Below are 22,992 nucleotides of genomic sequence, written 5' to 3'. Positions count from 1 at the left end.
CAAAGACTCAGGCTATTGTGCAATATCTTCATCCACAATTGGAGTCATTAAACACTCCAGTGACAGCTCTAGTTTCCTCGGATGTGCCCAGTTTCACTATCCAGCATCGAAATAGTCGAGCGCACTGTCTCCTGTGACAGCTCTTGTTTAAACTTACAAGTTCTGCTTATATTTTAATAAACACATATTAGTATAAACTCTTTTTGATGATGTTATTTCACTATATATTAACAAATTATTTTTTTGCAGAATGCAGATCTGCGTAAGAACCTAGCCGAGATTCAGAATGAACTACAAGAAGTCACTGAGAGACGGGAAACAGCCATTGCCTTGGAGATGTCAGCAAAACAAGAGTGTGAGAACCAGACGCAACTTGCAGCAGACGCACAAGACAAATATGAGCGGGAACTGATGTTACATGCAGCTGATGTAGAAGCACTGAGCGCAGCAAAGAAACAACTTGAGGGTTTTAATGCTAAACTAATGGAGAAAGAGGAGCAAGCTAGGATTGCAGAATTACAGCTTAAGGAATATAAAGTACATGTTATTAAATGACTTTTAGTAAACTTTGCACTTACTTTTAATGAAAGTGTTTTTATTTTTTGAGACAGTTAGATTGGATTCTTTTTTGTTTTTGTTTTTTATACATTGTTTATAACAGGAATAGTTTTAAGTGCAAGTAGGAATATTTTTGCTGCCAGGATTTAGAGAAAAATAAATTAAAGTCTTAAAACACTAATTGAGAAAGGTTTGAACTAATTATAATGACTCAACATTAAGTGATGTTGACAGAAAGATGGATATACATAATTAAACTCTTTAATAACAGAAAAATTATTTTGTAAAGATGAATATAATGAGTTGCATAATCTAGAGATAGAAGATTAATATAAAAAAAAAATTCTCAGGCATCATCAGAGGAAAGGGAGAAAATGTTGAGAGAGGAACGAGACAAGATGGCTGCCAGGGTGAAGGACTTGGTGCAGGAGACACAAGCACTACATCAGCAAATGGGCAAGGTTGGTATATGATAAAAAGGTTTTTATTTGCAGTTTTAAAGTGACTTGTTTCACGTTCATATCAGGGAGCAAGACCCTTCAATGAAAAATTGCTGATAATGATTCAGCACTTGTCACATTATCAGCTAAGAAAGAATATGAAGTGACCATTTATTAAGAGTGAAATTATAAAACTGCAAAAGGCAGGTGATGTTTAATGGAAGTCATTTAAATAATAAAATTTGTTGGAGGATTTATGTTGGCCACTTATGACAGATGCTCGCTTATTCAAGGTGACTATTAAGGCAGGTTGGACTATATAATAAATTTCTACCACATTATGCATGATGTTTAGCTTAACTGATACTGATTATTGTTTTGTTTTCAGTTGAGTAACCAGGTTGTATCTGTACAAGAGAGGGCAGCTGCGACACCACGTAGGTTTGCTGGGGCTCAAACCCAGGATGACAGCAGCAAGTCCTCAGAACAGCTTCTTGAAGTTGTAAGGTATGGCAGAATCTTTTCACTGGATTTTGTAAATGATGACAATGCAATGCCATGGTTTTCTTATGACTGATTAGAGGATGTGTAGGAGTGTATGTAAATGCAAACTAAATTTGAAATATAAAAAGTTTCCCAATATTATGCTTTATAAATAAATGTATATCTCATATTGTCAGTGAGGAATTCATGACAGCATATAGCAATGGGATAATTCTGGTATGTCATTCAAATTTTAAAAAAACAACACTAACTTGGAAATACTGGTCAAAGAAAGTATGTAAAGCCTGCCTCATAACATCCATGCAAACGAAGTTTGTAGTTTGATATATGTATATAGGAGCAATCTTATGGTTTGTCAGTCATATAGTAGATTGATTTGTTGCATAATTTTTACTCTGACAAAGCAGTAATTCAGGGGTACTGTGAAATCATTAATATTTGTGGGGGACTAATTTTCGTGGATTTTGTGGTTGAGTCAATCCATGAAATTTAATCCCAACCAACGAGTAAAATTTCCATTAATTTTATGTTCAAAAGTTGAAATCCACGAATTCATATCCCCACAAAATTGCCATATTGACCAAAACCACGACATTTCATGCACACGAAATTAAATGAATTTACAGTATTGGTCATTTTCAGTGATAGCTCTAGTTGAATGTTACTTTTGATAAGCATAAGTAGTCAGGTAAAAGATGTGCAGTAGGTACTTTTATTTAGATATTTTGTCTTTGGGTAGAATGGAGATGTATAGAAAGCTCTATTTATTACAGTATCTCATCAAATATTATGTGACAAAAGGAATAAATTGCATTTACATGTTGTAATTTGAACATTTGCAGATATTTGAGAAAGGAGAAGGATATATCAGAAGGCAAGTTAGATGTTGTAGAGACGGAATGTTCAAGATTGAAACAACGATGTGATAGTTTGGAGAAACAGCTAGAGTCAGCAAATACACAACTGTCCGAGGAGAGGGAACAAAGACAGGTAATAAAACATCTGTGAAATAATATATACAGTTTCTGTGTTCGAAAGGTTAAGTCTTATATTTAGGATTTAGGAAGAATGTAGTATTTGTTAAGAAACAAAACACTTATGTTCCTTCCTTATTTAAGGCGTCCTTACAGGGACCATTTTTGAGATGAATCGTTATCAGTGTTTAAGTGGCAATGAGAAAATGCCTTTTAAACAAAAGTTTTCTTACTTAGTCATAACTTGTTTATTGATTTTGTATATAATGTGGCTGCCACATTTTTCACTATGAATATGAAATATGTTAAATTCTTTGTTAAAACCAGTTTTGTATGATTGTGGTCTCATATATTTGTTTAAGGGTTGAATATTGGATTCATATATTAGAAATTGTTATTGAATCAATTGTTTTTGATTACCTCCCTTTATGGCACTTCATAAGTTTTTATGCAAAATTTTACTTTTCTAGCCCTGATTTGGCATATTCTCTATACATGGACAACTGCTTTATTTAACATAAAATTAAGAGCTGTATGGGACTTTGAAGTTAAATGTATTGCATGCTTTTGACTTGAGCAGCTATGTTCTTTTCAAACTATGGATTAAATAAGGAGTTAAAAGGAGCAATACACATATATAGAAAGTGTTTTCAAAATGATATGTTGTTAATTGCAGCATGAAGAATGTTAATTGTTATTTCCATACAGTCACATTTCTCACTATAGAAACTGAAAATAAACTTCAGAATGGACAATATCTAGCAGTCAATTTAGCTTTTGATTTGGCCCTTTTAGAGATTTGCAAAGTATGCTAGATAAAAATAAAACTGTAAGAAAGAATTTCAGTAATTTCTACTTGTGCACATGCAAACCATATATCATACTTGAATTAAAAAGTTCACTGTGACTCATTGTTATATATACTGTAAATTATGTTGCTGCTTACAGGCTGAGGCACAGACAGCGGCCCAGCATGCAGAGTTGATGCACAGAGTAGAGTCTTACAACCTGTTACATGACAGTAATAAACTGTTGAGGGAGGAGAGGGATCAGCTACAGGGACAGCTCACTCAGGCTGAAGCTAAGGTATTGTACTGGTTGTATATAACCTTGAGAGAGATCAGCTACAGTGCAGCTCAGTCAGGCTGAAGCTAAGGTATTGTTCTAGCTGTATAACCTTGAGAGAGATCAGCTACAGTGCAGCTCACTCAGGCTAAAGCTAAGGTATTGTACTGGCTGTATATAACCTTGAGAGAGATGGCTACAGGGCAGTTCACTCAGGCTGAAGCTAAGGTATTGTACTGGCTGTATATAACCTTGAGAGAGATCAGCTACAGTGCAGCTCACTCAGGCTAAAGCTTAGGTATTGTACTGGCTGTATATAACCTTGAGAGATGGCTACAGGGCAGTTCACTCAGGCTGAAAAGCTAAGGTATTGTACTGGCTGTATATAACCTTGAGAGAGATCAGCTACAGTGCAGCTAACTCGGGCTAAAGCTAAGGTATTGTACTGGCTGTATATAACCTTGAGAGAGATTGCTACAGGGCAGTTCACTCAGGCTAAAGCTAAGGTATTGTACTGGCTGTATATAACCTTGAGAGAGATCAGCTACAGGGACAGCTCACTCAGGCTGAAACTAAGGTATTGTACTGGCTGTATATAACCTTGAGAGAGATCAGCTACAGGGGCAGCTCACTCAGGCTGAAGCTTAGGTATTGTACTGGCTGTATAACCTTGAGAGAGGTTAACTCCGCCTACTTGCCTGTCAAACTTCAACCAATCATAGCGTTTATATCCCACTGTAGTTTATCAATTAAGTTAGCCGCCGCCATTCTGAAAATTCTTTTTCGTTTTTTCCCATTAGTTAATAAAAACATGCAGCAATTAATTTCTAATCAACAACACACTGTCGGATGGGAGGGCGGCAGTTAAGCCCTCAATCAATTCTTACTCAAAGAATTGAAATCAAACTTCGACTTTTACCAAGGTAAGTCTCGTTTAATTTTTAGCTCACCTGAGCACGAAGTGCTCAAAGGTGAGCTTTAGTGATCGCCCTGTGTCCGTCGTCCGTCGTCCGTCCGTCCGTCGTCAACAATTTGACTGTTAACACTCTAGAGGTCACATTTTTGGCCCAATCTTAATGAAACTTGGTCAGAATGTTACCCTCAATAAAATCTTGGACGAGTTCGATATTGGGTCATCTGGGATCAAAAACTAGGTCATCAGGTCAAATCAAAGGAAAAGCTTGTTAACACTCTAGAGGTCACATTTTTGGCCCAATCTTAATGAAACTTGGTCAGAATGTTACCTCAATAAAAATCTTGGACGAGTTCGATATTGGGTCATCTGGGATCAAAAACTAGGTCATCAGGTCAAATCAAAGGAAAAGCTTGTTAACACTCTAGGGTCACATTTTTGGCCCATCTTAATGAAACTTGGTCAGAATGTTACCCTCATATAAAATCTTGGACGAGTTCGATATTGGGTCATCTGGGTTCAAAAACTAGGTCACCAGGTCAAATCAAAGGAAAAGCTTGTTAACACTCTAGAGGTCACAATTTTGGCCCAATCTTAATGAAACTTGACCAGAATGTTAATCTTGATGATCTTAAGGTCCAGTTTGAATCTGGGTCATGTAGGATAAAAAAACTGGGTCACCAGGTCAAATCAAAGGAAAAGCTAGTTTACACTGTAGGACCACATTTATGACCATATCATAATGAAACTTGGTCAGAATGTAAATCTTGATGATCTTAAGGTCAGTTGTAAATCGGGGTCAGGTGGGGTCAAAAACTAGGTCACTAGGTCAGATCAAAGGAAAAGCTTGTTAACACTGTAGAGGCCATATTTATGACTATATCTTCATGAAACTTAGTCAGAATGTTAAACTTGATGATCTTTAGGGCAGGTTTGAATCTGGGTCATGTCGGATCAAAAACTAGGTCACCCAGGTCAAATCAAAGGAAAGCTAGTTAACACTTTAGAGGCCACAGTTATGACCATATCTTAATGAAACTTTGTCAGAATATTAATCTTGATGATCTTTAGATCAAGTTTAAATCTGGGTCAGTTGGGGTCAAAAACTAGGTCACTAGGTCATATCAAAGGAAAACCTTGTTAACACTCTAGAGGCCACATTTATGACTATATATTCATGAAACTTAGTCATAATTTAACTTGATGATCTTTAGGTCAAGTTCGAATCTGGGTCATATCGGGTCAAAAACTAGGTCACGGGGTCATTTCAAAGGAATGGCTAGTTAACACTTTAGAGGCCACATTTATGACCATATCTTAATGAAACTTGGTCAGAATGTTAATCTTAATGATCTTTAGGTCTGTAGGTCAGGTGAGCGATACAGGGCCTTCATGGCCCTCTTGTTTAAATTTTCAGTCGGCGTGTAAAAGCCCGATAATTTTATCAAGTGCAGACTTAAACCTCCTTCAACATGATCTTATGCATCAGTTGTATGTTTTTTCTTGATTTTATTATAAATTGCATCGAAATATATTTCAAATCTGGCCTGGCAGTTTCTATAAATGAATTGCCAGGGAATCGATCCTGCGGACATCCGAACTGCCGTAAAAATATTGTAAAAAGAACGCAAAGTTTGGTATTATTTTCGAAAAGATTAATAAATAAATCAATTAAATGAATAAATCTGAACAAGTTGATGCAAGAATAGGGCATTATTAAAGTAAGAGAAGCGAAACATGTATGGAAACTCCTATGGCGTTTGATCATGCACCAGATAAATTTACGAGTTTCGGATGCGTAAATTTCAGATAAAAATTTAAAGGTGACCTTTTTCATAGGGCAGTTTTTACTTTTTTAGAAATGGTTAAGAACTTGTAAAAGACTCATTTTACTAAAATGTTCTTTAAACTGTGCTTTTTATTCTATTTGTTTTGTAGTTTTGGAAATAAAACTGAAATAAATGAACTTGAATTTTAGTATTTGTTTTTGTTCTTGTAGTTTATAATGCAGCTAAAATGAACTTTCATTTCCCATCTTCCTTTGGCACCAATGTTGGCTCCAGTGGCATCTCTTTGGCTCCAACTTTTTGCCAAATGGCGAAAGTGTTGGCAACAGCTAAAAAATATCCAGAGCCATCCTTGCTTGTATGACAGAAATACTGCTGACAAATGTCTTGTATGAGTTAACACACTAAATCAGTGGTACTAAGTTTTATTCATGTCAAACATGTATTTAATGAAATGTAACTTTGTTACAAAGTTTAAAAAGTGTCAAGGAGTTACAAAGAATTTGATTCTCCATTCAGTAAGAAATTCAGTTTGATAATAGTCAAGTTTGATAGCTAAATTAAATATGATCATGTTACAGTGGATATACATGTTTAAACTGTTACAGCTCACAAAACTTGAGGAGACAATTAGACCCCTGCAATCAGAAATCCGTGAACTGCAGTCTCAGAGAGATGCTCTAGCCATAGATAAGAAGTCTATATTGGGAGAGGTTGAACGATGGCGAAACAGAACCAATCAGCTGATAGAACAGTCCCATAAAACTGACCCAGAGGAACATAAACGTCTCATGTGAGTTACTACTGACTGCCTTTATAATCTGTATGCATTCATTGAATTGTTAATGACAGTCATTTTTGTAAATGAGTGTATTCTGTAAAATGCACAGTTCCTTTCATAAGAAAGATTTGTAGAAGGTAATAAGGGTCAAGTTACACAACACCGTAGACACCAACAACTTAACAAAACTTACTAAGCAACAGCTTTCTCATCAACTGACTTAACAGCAACTTACTCGTCACTAAATTACGTAACAACAGTTTACTCATAACCAACTTACTTCACAGCAACTTACACACTAACAGATTACTTAACAACACAGCAATTGACACAACAACAAGTTACACACCAACAAATTACTTAACAACAACTTATGTAACAACAGATTGCACAACAAAAAACCTGCACAACAAAAACTTACTTAATGGCAACTTACTAAACAACTTACTTAACGGCAGCTTACACTCCAACAACTTATTTAACAACAGCTTACTAAACAACTTACTTAATGGCAACTTACACTCCAACAACTTATTTAACAACAACTTACTAAATGGCAACTTACATTCCAACAACTTATTTAATAACAACTTACTTAACAGCAAATTACACACCAACAACTTTCTCATCACCAACCTTACTTAACAACAACTTAAACAACAACAACCTGCACATTAACAATTTACTTAACAGTAACTGACTTTTAACAATATGCTTTTTCTTAGGTTGATTGCAGTTTAATAGTGTCTACATTTGTCCCTTTTTAAGGAAAATAGTAAAACCTTTATCTTTTTTCAGTCAGGAGAGAGAAGAAATGAGGAAACAGGTGAACAGTACCACAGACGAGTTACATAAAGCAAAGTAAGCTGTTTGTTTTATTGTATCAATTGTATTTGTGAATTCAGATTCTAGCCAACCTCATCATCTCAGTAGGTAAAGCACAAGACTTTTGAGAAGCTGCAAGCATCATTATAATGTCCTCTTCCAGTTTTGTTCAAATGGGGCAGTGGGCCCCTTTTAAGGGCTGCTAGAGCTAGAAATAGAGAAACGATTAAACAGCTTCATCAAACTTTGTTAGACACCATTAAACAACTTCTGATCAGTTAAAATAGAAAAACATTTAAACAAGTTCTGATCAACCACTTGATGGATCTTGATCAAATGGTCTGTAGCATCATTGTAAGGAAGACCGTCTTCCAGATTTGTTAGATGAGACCTTTGGACCCCTTCTAGGTGTCTCTAGAGCTTAAAATAGAAAAACCTTTAAACAACTTCTACTCAAAGAAGTATAAAATACACAGAATGGCAACTGGGTGTAATCTCGCGTGAGCTCGTGTCAGAGCGTGATTCGGCGTTATCTTACTAAAAACAAACATCGGCGAGCATGGAGTTACAATTTGTACCTTTAAAACTACATTTGAAATACATGTTAGCTTCTAAAACAAAATTAGTTTAATTTGAAATGGTCTTAAGACACGAAGTACACGTTTTTTTTTGCCATCGAAAGAAGCGTGGTCATACGGTGATAATTATTTTACCGATGAATAATTGCTTTCGCATACAAAATGGCGCGTGGAGAAAGCGCCACTTCCGGTAAACGAGATCTCGTTTTTTTGTCATGGGAGGTTGGCGAGATTTGCTCTATATGCATTTCAAGTTGCCAATCTATTTATTTTTATAGTTCTACTCAACTGTTTGATGACTCCTCATCAAAGTTGGCCTGATGCACTGTTGTAAGATCTCTAAAATTGTGTTCAAATGGGGTCAATCCACCCCTTTTAGGATCCACTAGAGCAAAAAACAGAAATACCTTTACATGACTTCTTCTCGTAAAGAGTTTGATTGATCTTCAAACTTCTTATGTTCCGTCGTTACAAGATCTCCCAAATTTATTCAAAGGGGGCACTTGGTCCCTTTTAAGGATTGCTAGAGCTAAAAAAGAAATACCTTTAAATGAAATCTTTCTATACAACACTTGATTTGTCTTCATTAGATCATTTAATAGTTTCTCTTCCAAGATCAAAATGTTCAAATAGGGAATGTTGCATATTTAAGCGGACACTAGAGCTAGATATAGAAATATGTTTAAATGACTTTTTCCCTTGAACTGCTTGATTGGTTTTCATTAAACTTGTTCCACATCATCCTTGTAAGGTCCTCCCTCAGATTTGTTCAGATGGGGAGCATGTGACTTATTTTATGCGTCAGTGTGCCATACATATATTCAAGGTCAAAATGGTCAGGTGAGTAACTTAGAGCCCTCTTTATTAAAAGTAAGTTTTGGATTGACAATTAAGAAACCAACAGAAATGCTAATTTTGCTGCTGTATATTTCATATAGAATGTACTGTTGTTTTCAGAGCAGAGGCAACTAAAGCAGGCATAGAGGTAGCAAAACTACAGTAAGTATAGAATATATATGTAGTTCTGTAATGTGATAGGATAGATTTTCAGGCTTCTTGCACATAAATTCAAACCTTACAAACCGTACTTATTATTGGATTTTTATGTCAATGGGATTAGAAGAACATTCCATATTCTAACACGATACGATTCATTTTCCTATTAAACAAAGAAGGCAAAAAACAGTGAATTGTCATACAACAAATCACTGTTCTGACGTCACAATTATTACGTCATGGCGTCAAACGGCATAGCGGCACGCTGGAAAAGAAACCGATTGAAAACGGGCAAATATTTAATGAATGTCGTCAAGGATGTACTTAAAAATCCTTGGTAATGTGTTAGAATCGAAATAATACATCTCATTCAGTGATTTGCTCTTGAATAAATCATTGTTTGTCGTTCAGATGCTTATTATTATAATTGGATTATTACTACAAAAGTTATTGAAGTAGGAAGATTCAGAAAGCATGTAAAAGCGGAAGCCTTTTTTTGAAGTTGATGATGTCATTGTCATGCTGTAGAGATTTACAAACACATGTTTACATTCTCCCTATTTGTTCCATTTAAAATTATGATATTCATATTGTATGAACTGAATCGGGGAAAACATTTATTAGACAATGAAGCAGTTGTTCTGTCTGGTCAACAGAATGACCAGGAGACAGATTCGAATGTCATATACAACAAAATATGTGAAAGTTATTATGCCCCCCCCTCCCCCTTCACACACACACACACAACCTTCAAAGAAGGAGGGGTATATTGTTTGGCATATGTCTGTTGGTCAGTCCAATAGACCAATCGGTTTCCGGATGATAACTCAAGAACACTTGGGCCTAGGACCATGAAAGTTGATAGGGAGGTAAGTCATGACCAGCAGGTGACACCTATTGATTTTGAGAAAAGTAGGTCAAAGGTCAAGGTCTTAGTGACCAGATGATAACTCAAGAACGCTTGGGCCTAGGATGATGAAAGTTGATAGGGAGGTAGGTCATGACCAGCAGATGATTCATTTGATTTTGGAATCAGTAGGTCAGAGGTCAAGGTCACAGTGACCCATAACAGTTAAACAGTTTCCAGATGATAACTTGATAACCCTTGGGCCTAGGATCACGAAACATGTCTCATGAAAATAAATTCAGCTAGCATAAAGAAGCACTTGTCCACTAAATGTGCTCAGGTGACAATATATAATACCAGTGTACAATACATGGCACAATATACATCAGTTTGAAAACAAGTCCTTTCTGATATTGAATATGTATTCAATTTCTTGGGAGCAGAGAACAGTAATTGAGGTAATGTACTTTCAAATATGTACATGTACGTAGTAAAAATTGCATTGCTACATGTTTGTCTTTCAGGAGGCAGTTAACACAGTTGAAAGATGAGCACACAAAACTAAGGTTTGATATGTATATTTATTTACTCCATCATTACCAGATTTTTGAAATCTCACAAAAAAAATGCATCTAAGTGTTGCTTTTATGCTAAGGCCACACCCAATCAAAAGTTGATTGACAATTTTCTGGAAAAATTGAGGTAGAAAATAGGAGCAAATGAAGAGCCAAGAATAAAGTCACCAAGGAGCAGAGAAATATATTTCGGCTTTCGTTTTTGTCAAGCCAGCTTGCAGAAGCGAAGACAAAGTTGTCCAAATGGCTGTTCGGTGTCAGTGCGTGTGTGTGTGGTTCTGGATTTGTTTGACCGGACCATAACTTTGACATGCATAGAGCAATTTGGTTTATATATGGCATGAATGTTAACCTCAGTGAGACGGAGTGTCATGCACAAACCACAGGTTCCTATCTCAGAGGTCACAGTTGGAGGTCAAAGGTCATGTCAGATCTTGTCCGACCCATAAATTTGACATACATTGAGGAATCTTGTTGTACCCCCCGACAAAGTTGTAAGAGGGGGTATACTGGTTTCAGGTTGTCTGTCTGTCCGTCCGTCCGTAGACACAATCTTGTGCGCACCATCTCTCCTCATCCCCTTGACAGTTTAATGAAACTTCACACAAGTGATCAATAACAACGGTAGTTGTGCATGGGGCATGTTAGGGTCTTTCAGAAAAAAAAATTGCAGAGTTACAGGACTTTGTTTTTTGTTACTATACTATATACATAGACACAATCTTGTGCACACCATCTCTCCTCATCCCCTTGACACAATTTAATGAAACTTCACACAAGTGATCAGTAACAGCAGTAGTTGTGCATGGGACATGTTAGGTTTTTTCAGAAAAACAATTTGCTGAGTTACGGGACTTTGTTTTTTGTTACTATACTAAATACATAGACACAATCTTGTGCGCACCATCTCTCCTCATCCCCTTGACACAATTTAATGAAACTTCACACAAGTGATCAGTAACAACAGTAGTTGTGCATGGGACATGTTAGGTTTTTTCAGAAAAACAATTTGCAGAGTTACGGGACTTTGTTTTTTGTTACTATACTATATACATAGACACAATCTTGTGTGCACCATCTCTCCTCATCCCCTTGACACAATTTAATGAAACTTCACACAAGTGATCAGTAACAACAGTAGTTGTGCATGGGACATGTTAGGTTTTTTCAGAAAAACAATTTGCAGAGTTACGGGACTTTGTTTTTTGTTACTATACTAAATACATAGACACAATCTTGTGCGCACCATCTCTCCTCATCCCCTTGACACAATTTAATGAAACTTCACACAAGTGATCAGTAACAGCAGTAGTTGTGCATGGGACATGTTAGGTTTTTTCAGAAAAACAATTTGCTGAGTTACGGGACTTTGTTTTTTGTTACTATACTAAATACATAGACACAATCTTGTGCGCACCATCTCTCCTCATCCCCTTGACACAATTTAATGAAACTTCACACAAGTGATCAGTAACAACAGTAGTTGTGCATGGGACATGTTAGGTTTTTTCAGAAAAACAATTTACAGAGTTACAGGACTTTGTTTTTTGTTACTATACTATATACATAGACACAATCTTGTGCGCACCATCTCTCCTCATCCCCTTGACACAATTTAATGAAACTTCACACAAGTGATCAGTAACAACAGTAGTTGTGCATGGGGTATGTAAGGTTCTTTCAACAACAAAAATTGCAGAGTTATGGGACTTTGTTTCTTGTTAACATACTACGTACATACAGTCTGCATATGCAATCTTTTGGCGCCTAGTCTTCCGAACCCTTGCACACAATTTAATGAAACTTCACACAAGTGATCAGTAACAATAGTAGTTGTGCATGGGGCATGTTGGGTTCTTTCAACGACAAAAATTGCAGAGTTATGGGACTTTGTTTCTTGTTAACATACTACGTACATACAGTCTGCATATGCAATCTTGTGCGCGCCTAGTCTTCCGAACCCTTGCACACAATTTAATGAAACTTCACACAAGTGATCAGTACCAACCCTAGTTGTGCATGGTGCATGTTACGTTCTTTTAGATAAATATTCTGCATAGTTATGGGACTTTGCTTTTTGTTACTATACTGTATACATACAGTCTATATACATACAGTCCACATAGTTATGCAATCTTGTTTGCGTCAAATTGCAATGTACTGTGTCAGTGCATGCGGGAGGTACATTCATCACCTTTAGTGATAGCTCTAGTTTATATTTGGCATGAATGTTTAACTCAATGAGACGGAGTGTCTTGTGCAAACCCCAGGTTCCTATCTCAACTGTCAAGGTCACAGTTAGGGATCAAAGGTCATATAAGTATGGAGCAATTTTTTTTTTTTTCTAGCATAAATGTTCACCTCTATGAGACGGTGTGTAGAGTGCAAACCTCGGGTCCCTATCTCAAAAGTCATTTTAGACCTTATCCAGGCTGTAACTTTGCCATGCATAAAGCAATCTTTTTGAGTCGGCTAAACGCTGTCAAGGGTTTGACGAGTCCTTGCTATCGCCCGATTTCTCATTCTTATTAAATGGCCTCACAACACAGCGAAGTGATGTAGTTCCAGTAGATTGTCTCTAATTTCAAAGAGTTCATTGATCGAATGAAGTTCAGTTATGTCAATCCCATTTGCTATGACTAATATACGATGTAATCTTTCAAATTTATTACTTGTAATTGTGCACTACTCGAATAAAGCCACGTATTTTCTTCCGCGGTAACTCATTAAGCATAAACACGCATAACGATTCTGCGGGATTTGGTAATAAATTTGCGCATATGACTATGGTGATGAATTTTATGCCCTTTTGTCAAAAAATAGCAAATATGATGTTCACAAATTCAAATAAAAACTGCATATTAACTTATTAGCCAAATTATCCATTTGTTACCCTGTCCGTTTCAAAAAATAATCTTTAAAATCATTGCACAAATAACAAATTTATTGTGCTGTGCATTTTATGAATTGCGCAGGCTTACCAAACTTGCGTAACATCCAGCGAAAGACAAAATATAGTTCTAGAACATACTGCTAGTATTTTATTGAGTCAGGTACCCCTGAAAGCATTGGAATGTCTCTTATCAAAGAGTTTACTACATCGATGAAATCAAATTATGACAGCTTCGTTTTAAATGACCCGAATAAGATATGTGCAGTACGTTAACTCTTGCGCGAGACTTCGCGGATGAATCCTAACTACATTCTGGACACTTGTCGGCGAACACGCGTGACCTGTTTATAACAACGCTTCTACAACTTTGCGTGGGTTGAGTTTTGCAGTCAGTAAGCGGATAAATTATTGGAAGAAGAAGCCCTTACTGGTTTGTTTAATTACTACTGATATTAAAAATGATTGTATTTCTTATTTTTCGAGAAATAAACAAATCGGCGAAACATTAAATTGTATTTTCTTGTAGTTTTTGAAATCGAAAGTAGATCGTCTATGTTTGGCTGCTTTGACGAAACGAAACAACTTTTTTTATGAAATGATTTAAATAAGAGGTAATTTCACCGTAAACTTCAATGTCAGATACTGCCAAGTGCTGCTAAATGTCTTCGTATCATCACAATTTGTATAACATATTGTTGAAACTGGAGATTTAGAAAAGTGTAATCGTATCCGGATATAATATTTTGGGTAAATATCGAGCTGTGTTATGAAATTTTAACATTCAAGTAACAGACATGATAGATATTATTGTAACAAAAATGATTGTAGAATTTATTTTTATAACACATACATTGAATCTATATCAGACTCATATTCTAGTCCTGAGGCATGATCTGAAAGTAAATTTAAAAGATGAAGTGACAGTCATTCATACTTTGGATATTGTAATACTAAAAAGAATCTAGGTAATATTAAGACATTGAAACATAAAATTGTCAGTTAGAAATCGCACCAAAGGCTGCATCAAGGGTCTACATATTCAAAATTTCTTGTGGTGATACCCTAAACCCTACTTGCAGGAGGGGGAATCCTCTCACACCCTCCCTCCATATTGCCAATTTACAGTTTGATACATTTGCCCTTTTACCACCTGCCACAATCCCCATTTCAAAATCTGACTGCAATTTAATTTTCAGCCCAGTCTGGGCATGTCTGTCTACATGAATCAAAATGGATAATTGAAAGTACATAGACTTGGGGACTACTGACATGGTTTTGAAAGGGTTAACAGGTCTGAAATAGAATAAATGATGGTTTTTACTAAATAAGAACTCTGAAATAGAATAAATGATGGTTTTTACTAAATAAGAACTCCATTTATTAATATCGGTTATCTTTTCCGAAATTGGTAGCTAGTCCGAGTAACTTCCCTTAGTTTCGAATGCGCAATTTTCCTGTCAGTGTAAACATTCATGACACTATATGTTGACACTTAGCAACATTTACATATCTCTAAACGCAAAAGTAAGTATACTTTAAATTCACATCACTTATAATATGATTGAACAATTGCTTAAGCCGGTGCTAGGGGGCGTGGGCAGTGTTGCATTTTCTATTACTGCTTATGAACAGACTCAATCAAACCGAGTCTGCAATTTTCACTGTTTGCCTTGTTTTCGGTGCTTCCGAGGGATCTACTTTCCAGATCTAATATATGACACGGTTATCGCCAGGCCCGTTATCTGAAAATATCTGAACAGTTCTTCCGTCCATCCGTACAAATTGTATGTGGCAATCCGCGCTGTAAAATTTTGATATATAAATTGTCATATTCAAATTTTATCATGTGCGAATATATACCAGCCGATAATTGCCTCTTTTGGCAATACCGGAGGCAAATGTTTACTGGAAAAATATATATAGTCATGGGCAGTATCTTAGTGTCAGCTGTCAAATTGTAGTTTGTACTTTCAACATTTTTATTTCTGCGAACCACTCTTCAATTTTAGAAAAATATATTGGGTTTAAATACTTATATAATGTCAATCAAAATTTTACTAGGCATCGACTGAATGTTCATTTCATTTATTGACTAAAACCAAACTGAAACTGGTAGACTATACTACCAGTACATCAAGCATTAGCCGACTCTCAGGCCCTTCAGGCCTTTGATTTTATTTGGCATAAATGTTTGCCTCAAACAGAGTGTCGCTTGCAACTCCCAGTCCTTATGACAGCTGGCGGGCTCGACATGTTACCCATGGGCATCTAGTACTGAAGAAAAGCTAAGATTAGAAAGAACATTTCCTTTATGTAACAATGATTCAGTAGGGTTTGAGAAGACATTGGAACATTTAGGTTTTGGTACATTTTGACCTGTAGATGCGCAACAGAGTGAGTGAAGAAAGGTAATAATTTTGGCCTGTATGTAATTAATTGATGTATTGCTATGAAATATGTAATACACAACAATGCAAAGTTTTAAACCATAATGATGACATAGATGTGTGACATGAATATTTACTGTAAAACATTAAACGGCTATGAAAAAAAAATCAAACATTTTTTCCTAATAAAGATTAAATATGCTGAAAAAAAGTCCCAACTGAGGTCGGAAATTTTACATGCTGATATATTATGCAAAGCAGGGATTTGAAAATTTGAATGTACAATTGGCTGAAGTACAACTTCATCCTGTAGATTTGTTACCCGACCATCTATTATATACAGTCCAAAACCATTATCTCGACTTCGGTTATTTCATTATCTCGTGTGGATTTTCCTGGTCCCAATTTTTTCCTTCTTATTTTATATAAATCAGCTATGGATATTATTTAATTTGCTTATTTCAGTTTTTTCAATATTTCAACTAAGTTTTCAATCCCCAACTTGGCAATTTACTCTATTTTGACATCGGTCATCTCGAGTGGACATTTATCGTCTGCCAAACACATGTGCAAAAAGCTTGTGTTCGCTCAATTGACACCTGCGGTAAATTGCACTTCTTCAGCCATACCCTAAAGTCATTTTTCTTCTCCTTAGATTGAAGTTGTGATTTTGACTTATTCTTTATCAGCAGTATTTTATTTGCTAAGCTTGCACACAGTAAGTGCAGTTACCTTGATCATCAAGGATCACTTTCCTTAGCCATTTGAATTCCACTTTCTCCATTTGGCACAAAGGTTTACCTTCAAATGTCAGACAGGTTATGCTTTGTTTTCTGATGTCAGTAACATAGATGTCACCATTCTGTTGATTGACTGTTACATAACAAGGTGAGGCAAAAAGTTCCTGGCCTCTTCAGATGTTTTTGTATTTTGAGTAATTTTCTTTTTGATATTGTCACATATTTCTTTTACTGTCAGCATCTTCTGCATAACTTCCAAAGATTTCCGTGTCTTTTGCTTGATGGTAATGGTATTTTTTACAGTTGTATGCTGTAAATGGATCTTTTCCAGTTTAGATTTATCAGCAGTGATGGCAAATTTGTCATTTAATTTTGAAACATGATCATTATGCTCCTGAAGAGAGGCCAAATTGTTAATTATATCAGTGTACATGGCAACATTTTCCCTAAGTTTGTTAGCATAAGACTTCTCCTGAATGTCCCCTTCTTTGATTTCATTTTCCAGTTTGTCAAAGTAGAATCAATTACCTCTGTTTGAACACATTTAAGCTCTTCAAATTTGTTCTTGATGTCTTCAATTTCTTTAACAACATTGTGAAACATAGCTTGATCATCCTTTTCACAAATGCCATCTATCAGTTTACAGTCACAGGTTGAATGTTTTATCATTTTACATAAAGTACATAACACAGATTTGTGTGTGCTACAGTAAAACTGCACTTCATTTGTCCTGTCGTCATCACAAAGCTTGAGTGCCAGCTTCGGTTTGGTTTCCTCTCTTGTCCTGAGCATAGAATCCCCTTGAAATATAAGATGATGTCTGATTGCCTGAAATTTCCGATGAAACTGTAGACATTTATCACATAAATACTCATGACATTCCTGACAGAATGCTCTAGCATCTTTCTGTATTCCCTCAAACTGACACGGATCACAGTTCACTACTACTGAATCCTGAGACATTTTGAGATTTTGGTAACAGTTATAACTGAATCATTAGAGTGATGCTATTTTAATGAATCTTGAAAAATAAAATCTCAAAACTGATGTCATAAAATTATGATCATTTTCAATTATCAAAATGAAATTGTGAGAGAAACATTGAAAGTTTATCTTTTTAACAGAGGCAGTTTTGTTTGCATAATTTAGATAAATTGAATACAAAATTATCTCATTTGAACAATGGTGTGACCATTTTGGTATCTTGTGTTATCTTTAAATGATAGGAAAATATGTAAATGAAGAGGCTTTTGGCAAATTATGTCTGCTCTATTTAGAATGAAAGCTCATTTTCTGAAAACAGGGTTTATCTAGCTAAGTAATATGAAGATACAGTTTTACAATAGTGGAATATTCTTATCTCACTTGAATTTTGTTCAGGGTGATCTATTAGTATCATAAGCTGGACAGTCTGTTGTCCAATGGCCAGCGTCAACATTCTAAGAATAGTTCAGACTGTTCAATTCACTCTGGCGCTGGTGTCAGCATCACACCTTGGTTAAAGTTTTGCTTGTAAGAATGTATAGCTATCATTTAATGGCATATAGCTCTGAAACTTATTTTTTCTTTAACTTAGTTGATTGCCAATCTGACTGGATCAAGTCCTATAACTTTGACATGTATTTTGGCCATATTATGCCCACTTTTGGACTTGGAAAATCCTGGTTAAAGTTTTATATGCAAGTTTCCATCTCCAAAACTAAGGCAGATACTGGATTGAAACTTTATAGATATTTTAACATTTAGGGTAATATTCCTATTTTTTGGGACAACAGTTCAGATAGTCCAGTATTGACTGTCTTAAGGACAGTTCTTTTTGTTGAATCTGCTTGCGGTGAGCTCAGTATTTTGTCTAAATGTCTGTTTGGTGTATGTTCTTTAGTTAGTTAGTAAGTTAGTGGGTGCATACATATGGCCAATTCGACACTAACAGCTGAAAACTGTTTACTGCCTCCATATACATTAATGACATACAAGTCTGTATTGCATGCATCTCAAAAAGTATTTGACCTAGAGTTTTAAAACATTAGATAATTGTTACGTAGCACCTGGTGTTCTGTTTTGGATTTCACTCAGCCAGACCAAAGTTATGGCCCTTGACATATAAGTCTGTGTCCCATACTGGTTGGGAACCAGTTTTCAGAAAGGACCAGTTTCCGGACACATTTTATATCCGCTTTATTTTGTTGGTATTCACGTAATTTAGCTGGGCAGATTACTGAAATAATACTGCATTTGGTGATGCAAGCATAAAATTTGGCATGTTAACTCGTCTTAGCCTACTGTTTTCAAAAATTCTGTTAGCCACTTGAAAATTCAAAATGGTGGCTATTTTTCAAGATGGCCACCATAGGAAGTTAATTTTTGAGTTGAACAGGCCTATACTGAGTTCTTTTTGTCAATTTTGAGGACAAAATATCTCTTAAGATGTTTTGAGTGTACAAACCCTATTTTTGATACATGAAGGACTGGTTTCAAAATACAATATGGCGTCTTTTTTTTTTCAAAATGACCGCTGTTTCATGTAAAAAGTAATAATTTGCCATTAACTCTGACGTTTCTAGTTAAATTAATTGTTATGATATAGTCAAATAACATATTTAGGCCAACATTTTTTTATTTTCTGGTTTACGGGAGATTTTTCAAAAAATTAGGGTCGGGGGGGACAAATAAAAATAAAAATAAAAGTCCCAATTTTGAGCAGTCGACCAAATAAATAAAAATAAAACATCCAAAAGGATACAATTTTTTTATTTTTTGTAAACCACAGAAAACGAAGCTTGAAAGCTTAAATTGCATACACACTCACAAATGACCTATTCTGAACTGGTTTATATCTCATCATCTCAGTATACTTTTGTTTTCTTTATGTGTAGCTTGTATGAATAATGCCATTTTCAAAGTCACCAAGGATATGCACTATCTGTGTTTTTGTATGTATCTTTTTTGAAGTAAAAATAGACTAATTATTAAATATACATATACCACAGTTGACATTATCATATCGTAAGACCACTGCATAATATTTATTATTTAAACATGAATAAAAACTGCTTTAAAATGGGTATATGCAATGACTACTTCAGGTCTGCATCCTGCATACATGCATATTGATTGGCTGGAGAGGGAGTCTTAAAAGATAGGCATTGTCATACTAGAAATGAAAAATTATGAATTGATAAATATTATGCACACTCAGTGACACTGGCTTTAAAATTAAATTGCTTTGGTTAAGTTTCAGTGGCTTGAATATTGTTTTATATTTTGCTGACTGTCAGTGCCACCTATATTGTACGACAAGTCAAAACAATCTGAATTTTGGTTCAGCTAAAATGTGTACAAAATAACAACCTTATCAGCCGATGTTCAGACAACAATATCGGAGATTTATAAGACTCTTCACTGAGATGGGACTTGGAATTAATAAGTTATGAGTCCGAAAAAACATTTATTATTGGATATGTCATTATGTGTTCCTCAGTGTCAAAGGCACATGTGGCATATAGTGTCTGAATGTTTGTCCCAAACATACTTTCAAAGGGTCTTCTTACAGATTTTGTCGGTATACTTTATTAAGTGAACATGACAAATTATATATTGCTCAGAGTTTCATGTTTCATAATTATCTTTTGAGTTATAGTACCTGGCTAGAACTTGATCCTAGGAACTATCGAGATAATCTTTTATATGTGGCCAATATCTCCACTGGATTAGATTGCCCGTCACAAATATTAAACAACCGTTAATCTGACGGTCCAGTTATTTTGACTAGTTTGAATCTTTTATCACATGTAGCATTGTCAAGCATTTGCAGGGGTATGTCATTTTACATCGAAATTGCACTTTGTTTCGAACAGAACTACTGGAAATTGTGGTATTAGTTAGTTTTTCTTCTCTAACCCTCAAGCCTTCAAAGTAAAAAAAAAATATGTTTAGCAAGTTGATACTCACTTTTGCTTTTCCATTTTGCCATTTCTTTGGTTTCTTTCCTTTTTATCAATTGTGGTATTTTTCTGACAGTCCCACATGAATTCGATCGTTGTCCAATTATAATATACAGACAACAAATCTTGTACATGTGATACGCCAGATTTTTCAACATCTGGACAGCTTTGATACCGATAGTGAAGGCCATTTTTCGTAGGTGATTACTCCTAATGTTGAGCTTTAGGTGCCGTTATTTCTACTCAGATCCAATTTCTTTACAACACTTGTTATCTCTGCCAACTCATTCCAAAGATTATTGTCTGTAAACTTGTATATTTTTCCAATTTAATTTCACACAATTTACATTTATGCAGGCCGCCATTTTTCATGCGTCTACTGATCTGGATTAAAAACCTCTACCATACAGTTAAACTTTTATTTTTGGCAGCAGCAATTACGGACAGTCGGCGGGTAAAATGAAAATAAAAGTACTGAAAATGACTTTTATTTTTATTTTGTTTTGCCAAAAAATAGGGTCGGCGCTCCCGTAAACCAGAAAATTAAAAAATGCTGGCCTTAGAGTGTTGAAGGACATTTTTTGTCTCATCTGTTACTGAAGGAACTGACGGCGGACTAAGGCGTAGCTTTACCGTCGACGGCGGTGACGAAGGCGGTGGTAGCATCAACCTTAAGTTTATATGTTAAGTTTTTTTTTCAGAAACTTTTATGTTTATTGGGTTGAAACTTCACAGATGACTTTGTGGTTATAAGGCACCATATCAGGCCAAGTTTCATAACTCTGACATAAATTTTAACAAAATTATCCCCCTTTTTAACTTAGAAATTGCAACATTAAGTTTTCTTATTAGGTCTCTTTTTTTTCAGAAACTACTAGGTTTATTGGGTTGAAACTTCACACATGTAATCATGATCTTTAGGCACTGTACATAGCCAAGTTCCATAATTCTGACTTGAATTGTAACAAAACTATCTCCTTTTTAAAATTAGAAATTTCAACATATAAGTTTTCATGTCACCACATGGAATATTCTTAATTATGTCCCTTTATGACCGTCTCTGCTTGATTGAGCGAGCGGCGTCCACAGACATTGTCCGGAGCATATCTTCTTCTTGCATGAAGGGATTTTAATGAAACTTGGCACAGTTGTTCACCATTATGAGACGGAGTGTCATGCACAACAACCAGTCCCTAGGTCTAAGGTCAAGGTCACATCAGGGATTTCCCAGATGCGTGTTTTCTGCGTGACTGACTCATATTTTGGGCCAAGGACTCGCATTTGTGAACTGGTGTGCGTCCAAGGGACCCACTTTTTCACCAATCCCATTTTCAGTACTTTGTTCCTTTTCAGTATTTAAGCTTCTTTTCGGTAGTTACTGTCATCTGCGTTTGCACATTTCAAGCATCTAGCTGACAAACGATTATTGATACCGCTACTTTCTTTATTTTTTGGAAATAAATTCTCAACAGACTTAAATAATAATGCAGGGAACGTTCCAAATAATATTAGCCTAGGTCAGTCTGATGGAGTTGAAACTAATACCAAGAGAAACTTTAAAGAAGGAAAGTTTTTACATGAGTGGACAGATAAGACACTACATCACAACCTGTAAACTCATGGAAGAAAGCAGTACCTTCTGTTTTCCCATGACCGATTGATTGAATGACATCACGTATGGGAATCATTCTCAAATTTGTTCCCTCTCCGAAGGCTACCTACAGCTGTTCAAGGCCATGATCTTTCAACTCAGAAAATACATGAATAATGATGACAACAAAGTCTGTGTCTGTAGCTTTAATGACAAGCTGTTTAAGACCCTGCACAACAGCATGTCTTGCATGCATAAACAGCCTTATGATTGTATGGCGTCCGACCTTCGAGACTGATTTCTTGATTGCTTACTGCCTTTTCCTCTCAGGTCACAATTACAGTAGTTCGGCAATGTAGTCTGAAGTGTGAATGAAATGAGGTCATGGCGCTAGACGAACGGTCTCGAGGGATAATGATAACAAGACTGATCTTTTATTTTTTGGGCTGACAGACATGTTGAAATGCATACACAAAGTACTATAATAGTGATCAGAGAGAAAAAGGCTGTATGCCATCAGGAAATCAGTCTCGAAGGTCTGGCACCATGCAATCATGAGGAAGCCTATATATGGATGTTCATGTGTGCAAGACA

General features: G+C 35.7%; 1 protein-coding gene across 2 annotated transcripts in view; it reads left to right on the top strand.

Annotated features, from left to right (window-relative positions):
• LOC123525688 (nucleoprotein TPR-like) overlaps positions 1 to 22,992 on the top strand; it is a 94,870-nt gene that overhangs the window by 38,119 nt on the left and 33,759 nt on the right. For both annotated transcript variants that reach the window (XM_053538897.1, XM_053538896.1), the window contains exons 29-37: positions 250 to 537; positions 909 to 1,019; positions 1,387 to 1,505; positions 2,345 to 2,492; positions 3,425 to 3,562; positions 6,850 to 7,034; positions 7,821 to 7,883; positions 9,383 to 9,424; positions 10,793 to 10,834. In XM_053538897.1, the coding sequence (XP_053394872.1) occupies positions 250 to 537; positions 909 to 1,019; positions 1,387 to 1,505; positions 2,345 to 2,492; positions 3,425 to 3,562; positions 6,850 to 7,034; positions 7,821 to 7,883; positions 9,383 to 9,424; positions 10,793 to 10,834 (1,136 nt within the window). The remainder of the gene's footprint in view (positions 1 to 249; positions 538 to 908; positions 1,020 to 1,386; positions 1,506 to 2,344; positions 2,493 to 3,424; positions 3,563 to 6,849; positions 7,035 to 7,820; positions 7,884 to 9,382; positions 9,425 to 10,792; positions 10,835 to 22,992) is intronic.

Source organism: Mercenaria mercenaria, chromosome 3 (assembly GCF_021730395.1).
Source record: "Mercenaria mercenaria strain notata chromosome 3, MADL_Memer_1, whole genome shotgun sequence".
In the NCBI taxonomy this organism is placed as follows: Eukaryota; Metazoa; Mollusca; class Bivalvia; order Venerida; family Veneridae; genus Mercenaria; species Mercenaria mercenaria.
The sequence above is the reverse complement of the archived record's forward strand: the minus strand, read 5'-3'. Positions and strand labels throughout refer to the sequence as shown.